The sequence below is a fragment of the Hyaena hyaena genome, unplaced genomic scaffold (assembly GCF_003009895.1).
Source record: "Hyaena hyaena isolate Hyena2069 unplaced genomic scaffold, ASM300989v1 scaffold_285, whole genome shotgun sequence".
Classification (NCBI taxonomy): Eukaryota; Metazoa; Chordata; class Mammalia; order Carnivora; family Hyaenidae; genus Hyaena; species Hyaena hyaena.
The window spans coordinates 295,884-309,609 of NW_024080917.1; the positions used below are offsets into that span (position 1 = coordinate 295,884).

The window sequence follows — 13,726 nt, forward strand, 5'->3', positions numbered from 1 at the left end:
ACGCCCAAGGGGCTGAGGGGGAGCCTTGCAGGGGAGCAGACCCCATCCCCAGGGAAATGGGGGCTGAGGCAGGAGAGGGTGCGCAGAAAAAGGCAGCAACCAGGCAGACACCCAAATCTCTTTTATTGGGGGGGGGGCACTGGGGGCGGGCCCGGGGCCGTCTCACTGCACCGCTTGTTCGTTGGCGCTGCTTCCTGAGTCCTGGGGCTTCATCACGTCGGGCAGCTCGGGGGGGCTGGAGAAGGGCTCGATGCGCAGGGCCTCGAAAGCTTCATCTGGTGGACAGAGGAGGGAGAGCTGGAGGGAGCCGCCGCCTTCTAGCTTGCGGCGGGGACCTGTGGGCCAATTCCCACCTCTGCAACGTGAGTCTCCGTCATCCTGGCCCAACCGCCTGGACCCCCCTGATCCTCTACAGGCCCCCCCCCCCCCCCCCCCCCCCCCCCCCATCCCCGGGGTCCTCCTCACCCTGTGCACCTACCAGGGAGCCTGGGGCCGCGTCTGTATCCGCCTACTGTCTCTCCTCACCCAGACTCTGCCCCATCGCCCTGGGCCCTTCACACCTCCTCTCTACCAAGCACTGAAGCTTAACGTTCTTGCCCTGCTTAAAACCTTCCGTAGCGTCTCCTCATACTCCGAACAAGATCTCGAGTCGGTAGGCTTGTCCTGCCGCCTTCCGTGCCACCCGTGTTGCCGTCTCAAGCTCTTCCTGTTTCTGGCCCTTGGCATTTGCGGTCCCTAGCCTACCATGCAGGTCAACGCAGACCTCTCCTAGAGGCCGGCCTGGGCCATTCTAGAACAGTCCCCGCAGCCCACTGCCTGTGCATCGTTTCAGGAGCGTTTGCCCAGCCCCTGCCACGGCGGTCCTGTTTCTACTGCCCCGATGCTGCCCCCGCCGGAACAGCGGCCTCAGAAGGGCTCCGGTCTTGTTCCTGCCGACACCTCACACCGAGCAAACCAGTCCCGCTTTGTAACTTCTCTCCCGCACGTTCTCCCAACAGGGAGACTTCCCCCGCCGGCTCAGGGTTCTTAACCTGTTAGGCCCCATGGGAAAAGCCGGCTGGACCTAGCAATGGTTGCAGTTGTCACGCGCCTTGGGACAGTGGGTAGATGACCAGAGACACTCAACCCCTCGCAGTGCACAGGACCACTCCCAGTTCTCCAGCCCCAAATGCCGGTAGTGCTGGAGTTAAGACACCTGGGCCAGCGGAGTAACTCACTCCTCCAGCCCACAGGGACGGTTCTTGCCTTCGTTTGTCGGAAATGGGCTGGAGAATGCCATTTAGCCCCTCTCCCCCTCAGCGAGCAGCCACTGGGGGAGAAAGTGAGCCCCGGGGCTGGTGCCCACAGGAACGAGGCGCGGCCACAACCACACACCCAGCAGCGCACTGCTGCCACAAAAGTAGCCCGTGGGGGAAGCAAAGAACAGCCAGTCCAGTCCACAGTGTCCTCTACTGAGACAGCAATCCCCTGCCCGGGGGGCAGGGAGGTGCCACCCAGGGTCTAGGCACCCCCACATTCAATGCCATAAACTGGAGCCACTGGGGGGAAACCCCACACTCCTGTTGAGATTTTTTTCATCAAAAAAATAGGTCTATCACCATCTTCCAAGGGTCTCTGCAAAGTCTACGGAAGTGCCCTTGTTCAGTTAAGAGGAAGGGCTCCTCGCTCCAGAAGGCAGCCCAGCCTTGGCGGGGGAAGCAGAGAGGTCTGGGCCAGCCCTGCAACTGCCTCAGTGTCGCCGTGAGGGTCAGACGGGACCCACAGAAAGGCCCCTAAGGTTTCCATCTACTGAGTGTGCACAGGCCAAGGCCTGGGGTGCGCGGGGAGCTCACGCTGCCTCCGAGACTGGCCTGTGTCGCACCCTCTATGGAGACAGGAGCTCCAGTCAGGAGGGGTGGGGGCATGAAGCAGCCGCCCAAGGCCACGGCTGCTGAGGCCCGGCACGGGTCCTTACGAAGCCGGCAAGCGGGGCTAAGGGGACACACTCCCCCATCAGCCCTTGCTACAGTTCTCTCACAAGCCAGAAAAATACTTCCCAACCAAGTTTACCCAAACACCCATGCAGGCCCAGGTGCACAGCTGTGAAGCCATACTACATACAACCTTGTGCAGGTTTCCAGAGACAAATAACATTCAAGCCTCTCCCTGGGGCCAGGAGATACACCGGAGGGCAGGGGGCACGGGGCTGATCTCGGCGCAGCCTGTGCGGCACACAGGGGCCACGTGAACCCCGCGCTCCCAGCAAGCGACCTAACCTCCCTGCGCTTGCTCTCTCATCCTTACAAACGAGCACAAGCGTGGTGCGCGCAGAGACGCCGGGGGTCTAAGCGATGTCCTGCAAGGGTGCCAGCAGTCGGCGTCTGAATCACGGCTCCCCACGTGCCGCCAACACGCCCGTGTCCACGGCTCCAAAGTGAGGGTGACAGTGCTTACCGCTCAGGCTACGGAGCGTTTAAATGGAACAAGGGAAATACAGCGCAGAGCACAGGGCCCGATACTCAGTAAGAGCTCTGTAAACACGGCGGGCACCGTGCCGGGCGAGGAGAACCCTCCGGGAAACACGTGATTGCTACAGGCGCCTCATTTGCTCGTTTTCCTTTGCGGAGTCACACCTGCGCTGTCACAAGGCGCCGCCTGCGCTCTGTGGACTGGGGAAGACACTGCCCTGGAGGCTGGGAGCAGCCAACGGCCGGGGTCTCCCGCGACCCCTTTCTTTGGCGGTTTCCACCCTGGCGGGCCGCCCGGCTCACCTGCCCGGAAGGCCAGCCCCACGGTGGCTGGGGCCTGCGGCCGTGCCGTCTGACTGGTGAACCCGCACTCTCCCAGTGTCTTGCCATCATCCAGAAGCTGGTCATCCTGGGGAGGGAGGCGGGCAAGGGTGTTAGGAGAGACTCCAGGGGGTCCCCAAGACTTCCCCGAAAGTCAGGATTCAGCGAAGACCGCCCCAAATAGGGCCCAGGACCACCCAAGTATATCAAACAGTTTCCGGGGCTATGCCCAAGATTTTCCAAATCAGAACCTCCCAGGGTAGGGCTCTGGAATCCGTTTTTTTTTTCCCCCCACCCCAAACTCAGGGGAATCTAATTTCAAGACTCAGTGACACAGTCTGTCCACAGGCAGGACTGACTTGTTTCCCGGCTCTGCCCCCTTGGACAAAGTACTTCATCTTTTTGATGTGAAATGTTATCAGTAAGACAGGAACTACTGGAACTCCCAACTTGTAGGGCAGCCCGGTTGTTTCACTGATTGAAAGACACACAGAAAACACGGAGCAAAGTACATGGAAGGAGCACAGGCAGCAGGATAAAAGTCTGGAATGAACCTCGTTTCCAGCCGGAAATGCATCAACGCACCTAGGTGGGGAACCCCACGCTGCCGGACACCTGGATCAGGGACCGATACAACGGGTTCTCCCAACGAGAACCCAAGCCACCTGCGCTGAATAATCGTGCAGTTGGCTTCTGGAGGGGGAGGGGGTGGCGAGGAGGGGCTTCTAGAGCGTCTGCAGGAGGCTGGGGAGGGACATACTCTGTGGGGGAGGAACCGGCAGGACTTTACTCGTCACGACACCCTCCAATTATCTGCACTAAGGCGTGGGGGTGAAGGGGTGCGATTCTGATGGGCCTGCGGAGAATTAAGGGCAACGGAGTTCAAATCCTGAACCAAAACCCGAAGCCAGCGACCTTGGGGTAAGCGGCTGCCTCGCCGAGCCTCAGTTTCCCGAATGCACAGCACGAATGTCAGGGGCCCGCGCGCCCCGGAGGCCGCCCTCCACGCGGGGGAGTTCCGACCACTGTTGACACCAACGACGCGGCCGCCGCGCAGCGCCAGCCCGGCCCCCGCCCAGAGCCCTCCCGCGGCCGCACCTTGTACAGCCGCTGCTCGTCGGGCGGCCGCTTGAGGATGCCCTCGACGATGCGCTTCAGCTCGAACACGGTGCTCGACTCCTTGGCGTCCGTGAAGATGGTGGTCTTGTGGCGCCGGATCATGAGGAACACGTCCTGGGGGGCAGAGGGCCGGCGTGAGCGCGGAGCCCGCCAACCCGTAGCCACCCTCCGACCCCTGCCCCGCGCGGCCAGCCGCCCCCGGCGCCCCGGGCCCCGGCCCGGCGCCCCTCCCCCCGCGCCCGCTCACCATCGCGGCGGCTGCCTGTCCCCCCTCGACGCGCCGGCGCGGCCGCGCTCCGCCCCGTTCCCGACAACCCGCGCTCCCGCCCCAGCGTGCCTCGCGCCCGGCGGCCCCGCCCTGCGACCGCCATTTTAGGTGATGCGCCGAAGGCTCGGTCAGACCGCGCGTCCGGCCGCCATCTCGGCGCCGTGGCGTGCGAGAGTGGGGAAGGGACCCGGCTCGGCAGTTGGGGGCGCCATCTTGGGAGTGGCAAAGCTGAGGCGCCCCTGTCGCGTTCAGGGGGCAGTCTGGGCGCAGGCTCAGCTCTCCTTGAGGGACGTGGGGGGCTGGCTTGGCGAGTGTAGCGTATCCCCACATCCCAGGGAGAGTCCGTGAATGTTGGGCATCTTGGGTCATCGGGGCGGCAAGACTTTTGCATCTCAAAGAGACCTGGGCTGCCATAGGAGGGGCGTTCGGTGGCGTCCATCCTAAGGGGGTGATAATTCGGGACCTTCCAGCCGCCTCCAGGGGTGGGCTGCCCCCATTTTCCTCTCCCACCCTGCCTGGGTTTTGTGACCTAGAAGGACCCCAGGAAGCTGCCCCTTGAGTTAGGGAGTGGGCCAGGCCAACTTCTGGGGAAAAGCAAGGCATGGTGGAAGATGGTTCTCACTCCCTCTAGGGGAGGAATAACAGGGAGACTGCCCCCCCCCCCCGGCCCCCGCCCCAACCCAGGCGCCTAGGTCCACTTTGGCTCTGGGAAGGCTGCAGGCTTGAGGTCCCTGGCTGGCTGCCCTTCTACGGGGCTCCCCTATCGGCGGCCTACACCTTACTTCCTGGGCGTTGGGACACTGCCCTGCCTCGCCCCAGATTGCAGCTACACTAGAGCGAGGGAAAGAGGCTTTTTTTTTCTTCTTCTTACGTAAACAGTCCCTGCGAGGGAGAGAGCCTCAACTGGGTCCCTCGTGGCGCCCAGTGAGCCGATGGATGGCTCTGGATGCCAAACAGCCCTGCAGTTGTTGGGGGCTGCAATTTGAGAATTCTCGAGAGTGGGCAGAATCTTAAGGTGCTGCTGCCTTGGTCCTGAATCAAAGTGGTGACTGATAACTATTAACCTTAGGAAATGAAATTTTTTTTTAAACCAGCAAAACTGGGCTTATCCAGGGAGAGCAGACAATTAACAAGCAGGACTCAGTAAGACTACAGTCAAGTGCGGAGACCAAAGGAGAGAAATTCTCAGAAAAGGGAAGTTAGGGCTGCTGTAAACAAAGTGCTTTGGCATATAGTGGGAGTTCTAAGTATAGTGGCTTTTCATTGGCTGGACTGTGGGAGGCTCTCATTGGTGGAGCTGTTGCCAAGGGAGGAGGAAACCTTCCCCGACGGGTAGTAAAAGAGCACCCACCTGTGAGGTCCTGCTTGGGCCATGCTGAGAACGCCCCCTGCTGGCCTCCCGTCGAAGCGTGGTTTCCTTTTACTAATTGGTCACAGGCAGACTCTGGCTTCAGGCCATCAGGGATTCATATCCTTGCTCCCGGCGCTGACTGTGCAGCTTTGGGTGATAAAACTCACGAAAGTCCACTTTCCTCTTCTTTAAGATGAAAACAATAGCTCTTTGTAATGTTTGTAGATTTTCATCAAGAATTGGTACTCTGGGGTGCCTGGGTGGCTCAGTCGGTTAAGCATCTGACTTTGCTCAGGTTATGATCTCCCGGTTTGTGGGTTCGAGGCCTGCATCGGGCTCTGTGCTGATGGCTCAGAGCCTAGAGCCTGCTTCGGATTCTGTGTCTCCCACCTTCTCTGCTCCTCCTCCATTCATGCTCTGTCTCTCAAAAATAAACTAGAAAACAAAAAAAAAAAAGGTACTCAACAGATGTTTCTAACACTATGACCATAATTACTGTTATTTTTGAGGTCTAGCCCCTGGCTCCTCAGGAGCCCCCTCAAGTCCTTTCCCCTCCTTTGACTCTTCCCTCTCTGAGCCTCAAGACAGGCCCCACCCCTGAGCCCAGGCTCCCTGCTAGCTCCTTAACCCCTGGCTGACCTCGACTTCATTACCTGAGTCAGGAGGCTGTGGACAAGTAACTGATGTAGCGAGTCCTCGGCTCAGGTCGCAGATTTCCATCTTCATGTCAGCATCTTTGTGCGCAGAGATTTGGAGGCTTTAGATCCTGTGTTGCTGAGGAGGGAGAGCATGGGGCAAGGGTGGGATGTGGATGCACCATGGGAGGCCAAGCCGGCTCTCAGAGGCATCTAGCAGAACTCCCACAACGTGGCAGGTAAAGATGGAGTCCAAAGGGGAGCCTGGGTGACTCAGGAAGTGTCTAACTTTGGCTCAGGTCATGATCTTGTGGTTTGTGGGTTTATGCCCCACGCTGGGCTCTGTGCTGACAGCTCAGAGCCTGGAGCCTGCTTCAGATTCTGTGTCTCCCTCTCTCCTGCTCCCGCACTGTCTTTTTCTCTCTCAAAAATAAACATGTTTAAAAATTAAGAAAAAAAAAAGATGGGAATCCAGGGTGTGGGGAAAAGAGGGGCCAGCCTCCTCTCCACTTATGATGTCCTGGTCCAGCTGCCCCTGAGCATACCGTCCTGAATTTGGGCTCTATTGCCATGTAGACACCTGCCTTGCTGGCTTTGCCCCGGCTGGTGTCACAGCTCAAGATGCCTACCCGGAGGCACCCTGAGTGGGCCCACACTCCATGCCTCCAAGGATCGTGCCTGTCTCCACCCACCTTCTGGCAGACCACCTGGGTTCAAATATCAGCTCGTTAACTGCAGTCTCTGGCAGGGCAGTGAGCCCCCACCTGTTTTCCCGGCCGTGAAAGGGACCGACACACAGTTGAACTCCATAAAGCATTGGGGAGCATTAATGAGCCAAGGCACACAGCACAGGGCAAGGGTTTGGGTAATGACTGGTGTCTGATTATGGCTGTCTGCTGTCAGAGGTCACCCAGCCTAGGGGGAGCCGGTGAGTACGGCGAGGGGCCTGCCCGACCTGAGCCGTTCTCCTCAGGTTGTCTCTGTGAACCCCACGGTGCCGTCCACCTGGTGGGTCGGTTGTTGGGGGTAGACTGCAGGCAAGTGTGCGTCTCATTTGTAGAGTGTTCACAACGACTTCAACATCCACAAGCGAGAACTCGGTGTGGGGTCTGAGTCAGCTGGCCAGCTTCAGCTTCGTCCCACCGCTTACCACTGTGGGGCCTTAGAGCAGGGCGCTTCACCTCTCTGGGCCTGTCCCCACCCCGCCATGAAACTGAAAAAACGAGAGCACCTCCTGGGTGTCCCTGGAGCGAGCGAGAGCGCACTCGTGCGAGGCCCACCACGCATGCTCGGTGGGCAGAGAAGGACGGGGGGCCTCAGCCGTGCTCAGTGCTCCCAGCGGCCCCGACACGGTGGGCGGCATGAATTCAGATCACAGAGGGAAAAGAAGTCAAGGCCGCGTCAGTACTCTTGGGGGAGGCTGGGCTGTCCGGTTGCAGCACCACCAACCAGGAAGCACCCGCCTTAGATAGGAGCCCAGTGCGCCCCCCGTGCTTGGGACTGCCCAGGACCACCGTTGCCACCCCGGGCGCTCCCCCACTTCTCCCGGGCTGCACAGCCTCCCGGCCTGTCAGCTGATAGGTCAGGCAGCTGTGGCTCATGCAGGGCCAGGTCACCCCCACGTCCCCACTGACCTTGCGGACCGACGGGATGCTCCAGCGCAGGGCGAGGTGCCACTGAGCCAGCCCCATGAAGCTGGAGCAGCCCAAAGGGGCCAAGAGAAAGGAAGCCAGCAGCCCGCACTGCTGGGCACCAAGTGGAGGGACTAAAGGCAATCGCAGTCCCGCCCCCGCCTTTCCCAGCTGCCTCTAGAAGCAGATCAGCTGGGTGGGAGTCCCCGTCTGCCTTCTACCGTCTACCGTCTACCTTCTACCAGCCACACGACTTTGGGCTTCAGCTTTCTCATCTGATAAATGAGTGTCGGGTGAGGATCCCATGAGATGGGGCAGCAAAGCCCCCCACATGGCATCTAGTAAGGGCTGGATGAGGGGCAGCTGCTCTCTTCTCATTCGCTGACCCTTCCCTTCCATGCCCACACCCTGTTCCTCTGGCTTCTGGGCTCCCCTGTTTAGCTCCCAGTTTACACTTTGGAAACACAGGGCTCTCTGAACGTGCACCCTTTACTCAAATCAGAGCAAGTCCCAGGCTGAAGCAGACTGGCTCCCAGCCCCTGGCTTATTCCCATCTCCGTGCTTGGGAGGCATCCTGGGGAAGGCCCCTTAGCTGGCTCCAGGCTGAGGGAGCGACAGAAGATGACCGGCATCACCCAGCAGCGGTCAGCAGGGTCCCTTTGCTCACGCGTACACAGGCATGTGTTCATCCTGGACGCCCTGTTCCCCGATTACCACCCCCAAGGGTGGCGAAGCTCTATCCCAGATGGATGGCCCTCAGCCTGGGGGAGACGGCAGCCCGGAGCTCCCTCATTGCCCAAGGCCATGCCCTCCCCCGCCACCCAGGCCGGCCTGGCAGCAAATGCCTGGCGCAGCTACCTGGGAGAAAAGGAAGTGAGCCTCAGGCCTGCCCCACCAGGCTGCACCTTTGATGACGGCCTCCCCCGCCCCCTGTTTCTTGCCTGACCGTGTTAGCTCCAAAGATCAGGCTTAAGGGTTTCCAGGTGGTTTTGTTCCATTTCCCATTCCTTTCGCAGTTCTAGAAACCCCAGCTATTCTCTATTGGGATGGGTGGTCTTTTGGCCTGGGGATGAGGGGATGGCAGAGAAGGGCCCGGAACCAGGTCCCAGGCACACACGGTGGGTAGGGAACAGCACACGGCCGGAGATGCAAAGGGCCTGTGGGCCCCCCTGCCCTGGGGAGGACACAACCCCAGGCTCTCTGCGGAACAATGGCTGTAAGGACAGAAACAACTACGCACTATGCATGGCAGAAGCTCCGGCCAGGCCTGCCTGGGGGCCCCTGGCCCAGAGGGCATGATGCCAGGTGCCCCAGACCCCGCGCCTTGTAGAGCACATGGCACACCCACCCAGACCCCTGGGGCACCTCTACTGCAATGCACGATCTCCGTTTTCTGTTGCTGCGTAGTAAGGGACTACCCACATGGCAGTCTGAAACACAGATTTATTAAATCACAACTCTGGGGGCCAGAGGTCTGGGTGGGCTCCGCTGGGTTCAAGGCTTGGCCTGGCAGGCACATTGACGGGGGGGTAGGGGGGGCTCTCATCTGGAGGCTGTTGGGAGAACTGGGTCCCAAGCTCGTTCAGATTGTTGACCAGATTCCTTCCTTGCACGTGGGGCACAGAGGTGCCTCCCTGCTGGCAGGCAGCGGGGGTGGGGGGCGCCCTCAGCTCCTGGGGGCGCGCTCTCCTGCTGCTCCTTGCCAGCAGCTCCTCCATGTTCAAAGCCAGCAATGGAGAATCATCTCCCCAGTGCCTCCCACACTGTGACTCTCCCTGACTTCCTCCAGAAAAAGGAGGACACACGGGCCAGATGGGGCACCAGCTGGCTTGCCTGCCTCCGGGTACCCAGGCCCCTGGCTGGAGCTGAGAAGAGTAAACATGAGCAGGTCGGGGAGGGATGGAGCATGAGACCCGGGGACGCAGGGGCGGGGGGGCTCCTGGAGGAAGGCAGGTGGCTAGGGCTTGGTGAGCTCCAAGGAGGCAGGGGACAGACGGACGACCCCTTAGCTTCATAAGGCCTGGGAGCCTCAAGTGAGAAGGGGCAAGGTGGGGGGGGGACGTGCGGCTCCTCAGACGGACCCCAGCCTCTGGCTCCAGGTCAGGGTTACTGCATTAAAGGGTGAGGTGAGCCTGAATCCAGGGGCTGTAAGTGGCCACGTTGGTATAGACGCCAGGGCGGTTGGGTAGGGCACAGCCCTTGCCCCAGCTCACCACGCCCACAAGGACCCATCGCCCTGACTTCACACAGGTCAGGGGTCCCCCAGAGTCACCCTGCAGGAGAAAGTCGGGCTTAGGTCTCAGCCCTGTCAAGATGTGGGATGGCATTCCCAGGGGGCTGGGCACAGGAGTGAGACTGCAGGGGCCCCGGGCAGCTTGCCGCACCTGACAGGCATCTTTGTGGCCCTCGACGTAGCCGGCACACAGGTTCCCGGGCTGCACTATGCGCTCCGCTCCGGGCACGCTGGTGCCCACGTGGTAGAGGCGGTCACAGGCGCGGGCATCCAGCAGCGGCACCCTTACTCCCTGCAGAGGTCGCCACTCTGGGAGCGGCACTGGAGGGAGGAAGGGGGACTGCGAGGAGGGGGGAGAGGGCGAGGGAGGAAACAGGAGTGGTGGGGGCTGCCGGAGGACCCACTTGTCTGACCCGGAGGAGGTCTGGGTTCCTGGAGGTCTCGCTGGGTCGCCGACGGGACGGTGGGGGACTCCCGGTCAGAGGGAGGTGGAGAAGGAGCCCCTGCCCCCCACCCCGCCCCCACAACCCTCTGCCTCACCTCCGGGATGGAGGCTGCCCCAGCCAGTGACCCAGCACGGCGTTCCGGGGGGCGGGCGGGCCCCGGGCTCGGGCAGGCAGATGGGCTGGACGCGCGCGCTCAGGGGCACCGGGCGGCGCAGCTGCAGCAGAGCCAGGTCGCCGCGGGCGCCGTCCTCCGAGTAGTCTGGGGGGAGCAGCACCCTGCGCACGGGCGCCGAGAGCGCGCGGGGCGAGCCGGGACCCAGGCGCAGCGCCCCCAGGCGCACGCGGTACTCCGACGGCAGCACCCGCCTGCGGGACAGGGGCGGCGCTGCGGACGGGGGCCCCTCCCCGGCCCCTGCGGCACCTCGGGCCGCCACCTCCCTGGGAGCCGGCCTGGCGGCGCCCCCCGTACCCCGCTGACCTCGGGAAGCAGTGCGCCGCCGTCAGCACCCACTGCGGGGTGATGAGCGAGCCCCCGCACACGTGCGCCCCGCGGTGCTGGATGCTCGCCTGCCACGGCCACTGTCCGTCCCGGGCGTCCCGGCCCCCCACGATCCGACTGGACACCTGGGGCTGCCCGCAGGCTGCAGGGGACAAGGGGGGTCAAGGGTGGGCGGAAGACTGGGGGGCCTGGGAGGGGGGTGGGATCAGAGAGGCACAGGGCGGAGGTCAGGGAGGGGGTGGCGCCAGGGGCTCTGAGGCTTCCTCACCTGTAGAGTCCGCAGTCCCAGCAGCTCCTGGAGGAGGAAGCAGGGAAGGGACTGGATTATGAATCTGGTGTCAGATAACGGGGTGAGGGGGAGGGAGGTCAGAGATTAGGAAGGAGGGTGAAACACATTTGCGGCACTGACCCGGTGCCAGGCCTTTGTGCAATCAACAGGTTACGCGATTTAACCCTCCCCAGAGCACTGTGGGGTGGGGACTTCTCCCCTCACACAGATGGGCACATCTGAGCTTGGAGAGCCCAAGGTCCGTGACGGAGAGAACTGGAACTTTTGAAGCCAAGATCAGGAAGTCCTGGAGTGCTGCAGGGGAACGAGGCCGGGGAGGGTAAGACGGACATGGGGAACACCCCAGCCCCTGCCCCCACACTCACCTAGCAGCAATAGGGGCAAGAGCTGGAGGCAGGAGGCCCCCCTCATTCTGTCTTCAGGGCTGGGCCAGGTAAGGGTCGCACTGCTCAGGGTTTGGACTCTGGTGGGTGCCTGCGAGGAGAGGAGGGGCCTAGTCCCGGGCCCTCTGGGTTCCTTCAGCCCCGGCTGGTCCTGGACATTGTCCGGGACACAGGTCCCAAGCACTTCCCTCTCTCCACACCCCGGGCACTACGCCCGTCCCCCAACCCCTGCAAGATTTGAGCACCCCCAGCCTGCACAGGCGCCCTGGAGCCCGGCCCCTGCCCACCACCCGTTTCCATTGCCTGCCGGCTGCCCTTGAACCCTGCTCTTACCTGCGTGGCTGCTGCCCTCCCTGCTGACCCGGCAGGGGGAGGGCCTGGGGGCTTAAAGGGCGCGAGGAGTGTGGGCCTGGCCAGGGGGTGATTAAGGAGGCCCGGGCGGGGCTGTGGCTTCACCAGTCCCGCCTCAAACAAAGATGCTTTGAGCAGCACCTTCGAGGTGGCAGGAAAGGGACACCTAGGTTTGTCAAAGGACGCCCAGCTTGGGCCGCGGTGCTGAGAGCTTGCTGAGGGCCGGGCAAGGCCAGGGGTGGGGCGGGGGGCGGAGAGCTGCGGTCAGGCCAGGAAGCTCTGGAGAATCCCTGACGGCTCATCTGTGAACCTGATCCGGGCTCCCATCTCCTCCCAGCGCAGGTCCCTGGAGCTGGTGACGTGACTGTTCTGTCCAGAAACCCAGGGGCGGCCCGCGCGGGGCCCCAGCCATACCCTGCCCTGCACCTGTTCAACATGGAAAATGGCTGCCTCAAAGCTGGCCAGCACTCCTTCTTTGTGTGACCAGAAGCAGAAGCCGACTTGACCTTGGGACACAGTCCACTCTTGCATCTGGCGTGGCCAGAACAGCAAGGCTGCTGGTATCGGTGAAGCCGGAAGGTGCCGGAACGAGGGTCGGTGGAGGGTTGGGGCTGGACTGTGTTCTCCACCCAAACGGCTCTGGAGCGTCTTTCTACCTGGTCAGCTCGTCCTCACCCCACAGTTGTCCGCTCCATCCCTGCCTCGTGGGGCGCCTTCCTGCCTGGCCACCACTCCTCCTTGGCCAGATCGCTGTGTGCGGTGACAGGTGCTGGGGGAGGCGTGACCCTCGTCTGGTGGTCCCCCGTGTCTGTCTCAGCTCAGGCTGCCACACTGAGCCACCGAAACAGACACGTGTCTCACGTTCCAGAGGCGGAGAAACCCGAGAACAAGGCGCGGGCACGGTGGGTTCCACTCTGAGGCCTGTGCTCTGGGCGCGAGGGCAGCGGCAGTCGCTCCGTGTGCTCCTGTGGCCCCTTCTGTGTGGCTCCGGGGACGAGAGCTGTTGAGACCCAGTGAAAGCTCTCCGGCACCTCTTCTTGTAAGAAGAAGAGCCTATGGGATCAGAGCCCCACTTTCATGACCGAGTTTAACCTTGACTGTTTCCAGAAAGGGCCAGTATCTAAATATAGTCACACTGGACCCCAAAATTGAATTTTGGGACAGACATTCAATCCAGAACAGCCTCCGATGGCCGGAACAGTGCCCAGCACAGGGCAGGCACTGGGTGTTTAAGAAGGAACGAAGCAGGGGGGCACCTGGGTGGCTCAGTCCGTTGAGCGTCTGACTTCAGCTCAACTCATGATCTGGGGCTTCGTGGGTTCAAGCCCCACACTGGGCTCTTTGCTGTCTGTGCAGAGCCTGCTTCAGATCCTCTGTTCCCCTCTCCCTCTGCCTCTCCTCTACTCATGCTCTGTCTCTCTCTCAAAAATAACTAAACATTAAAAAAAAACTTAACAAAAGAAAAAATGAGTGGAAGGGGTGAGCAGGGCAGCAGGCTGTGGGTGAGGGCAAGGGATATGGGAGAGGGGACCTGGCTGCCACCCGGTGCCTGCCTTTGATGTGGAGTGGAGGCCACCCCCAGGCCTGAGCCCTGCTATCCATGCTTAAGGCCCCTGGCGACCCTGGGGTGATGCTGGGCTGCGCACGCTCTCCCTCCAGGCCTGACACCTTGCAGGTGGTTCCCTCTCCTGTGAAAGGTTGTGAAGATGAGCTGGGGCAGAGCCTTGGGCTGGTGCCTGGCTCATGTAAAACA

General features: G+C 61.7%; 2 protein-coding genes across 2 annotated transcripts; both read right to left on the reverse strand.

The window, feature by feature from the left end:
• Window positions 1–103: 103 nt before the first annotated feature.
• Window positions 104–4,194, reverse strand: ELOB (elongin B). Its single transcript, XM_039246655.1, has 4 exons — window positions 4,135–4,194; window positions 3,867–4,001; window positions 2,751–2,856; window positions 104–275 (listed from the first exon to the last, which is right to left on the reverse strand). Exons 1-4 carry the CDS (start codon window positions 4,135–4,137, stop codon window positions 163–165), a joined length of 357 nt encoding a protein of 118 aa, XP_039102586.1. The 5' UTR covers window positions 4,138–4,194; the 3' UTR covers window positions 104–162.
• A 5,147-nt stretch (window positions 4,195–9,341) lies between these two features.
• Window positions 9,342–12,810, reverse strand: LOC120241584 (serine protease 33-like). Its single transcript, XM_039246844.1, has 7 exons — window positions 12,388–12,810; window positions 11,605–11,713; window positions 11,219–11,245; window positions 10,930–11,092; window positions 10,546–10,817; window positions 10,157–10,326; window positions 9,342–10,045 (listed from the first exon to the last, which is right to left on the reverse strand). The coding sequence occupies exons 1-7, from the start codon at window positions 12,502–12,504 to the stop codon at window positions 9,887–9,889; spliced, it is 1,017 nt and encodes a 338-aa protein (XP_039102775.1). The 5' UTR covers window positions 12,505–12,810; the 3' UTR covers window positions 9,342–9,886.
• Window positions 12,811–13,726: the final 916 nt, after the last annotated feature.

What these genes read in the sequence shown, in the direction of transcription:
- ELOB (XM_039246655.1), bottom strand. An exon ending in ACGAGCAGCGGCTGTACAAG is followed by an intron (nt 2,857 to 3,866) that starts GTGCGGCCGCGG and finishes CTCCCTCCCCAG; the next exon opens with GATGACCAGCTTCTGGATGA. An exon ending in GGGGCTGGCCTTCCGGGCAG is followed by an intron (nt 276 to 2,750) that starts GTGAGCCGGGCG and finishes TCTGTCCACCAG; the next exon opens with ATGAAGCTTTCGAGGCCCTG.
- LOC120241584 (XM_039246844.1), bottom strand. Translation starts at nt 12,504, where the DNA reads ATGCAAGAGTGGACTGTGTCCCAAGGTCAAGTCGGCTTCTGCTTCTGG. An exon ending in TTGAACAGGTGCAGGGCAGG is followed by an intron (nt 11,714 to 12,387) that starts GTATGGCTGGGG and finishes CTCTCCTCGCAG; the next exon opens with GCACCCACCAGAGTCCAAAC. An exon ending in GCCACAAAGATGCCTGTCAG is followed by an intron (nt 10,046 to 10,156) that starts GTGCGGCAAGCT and finishes TTTCTCCTGCAG; the next exon opens with GGTGACTCTGGGGGACCCCT.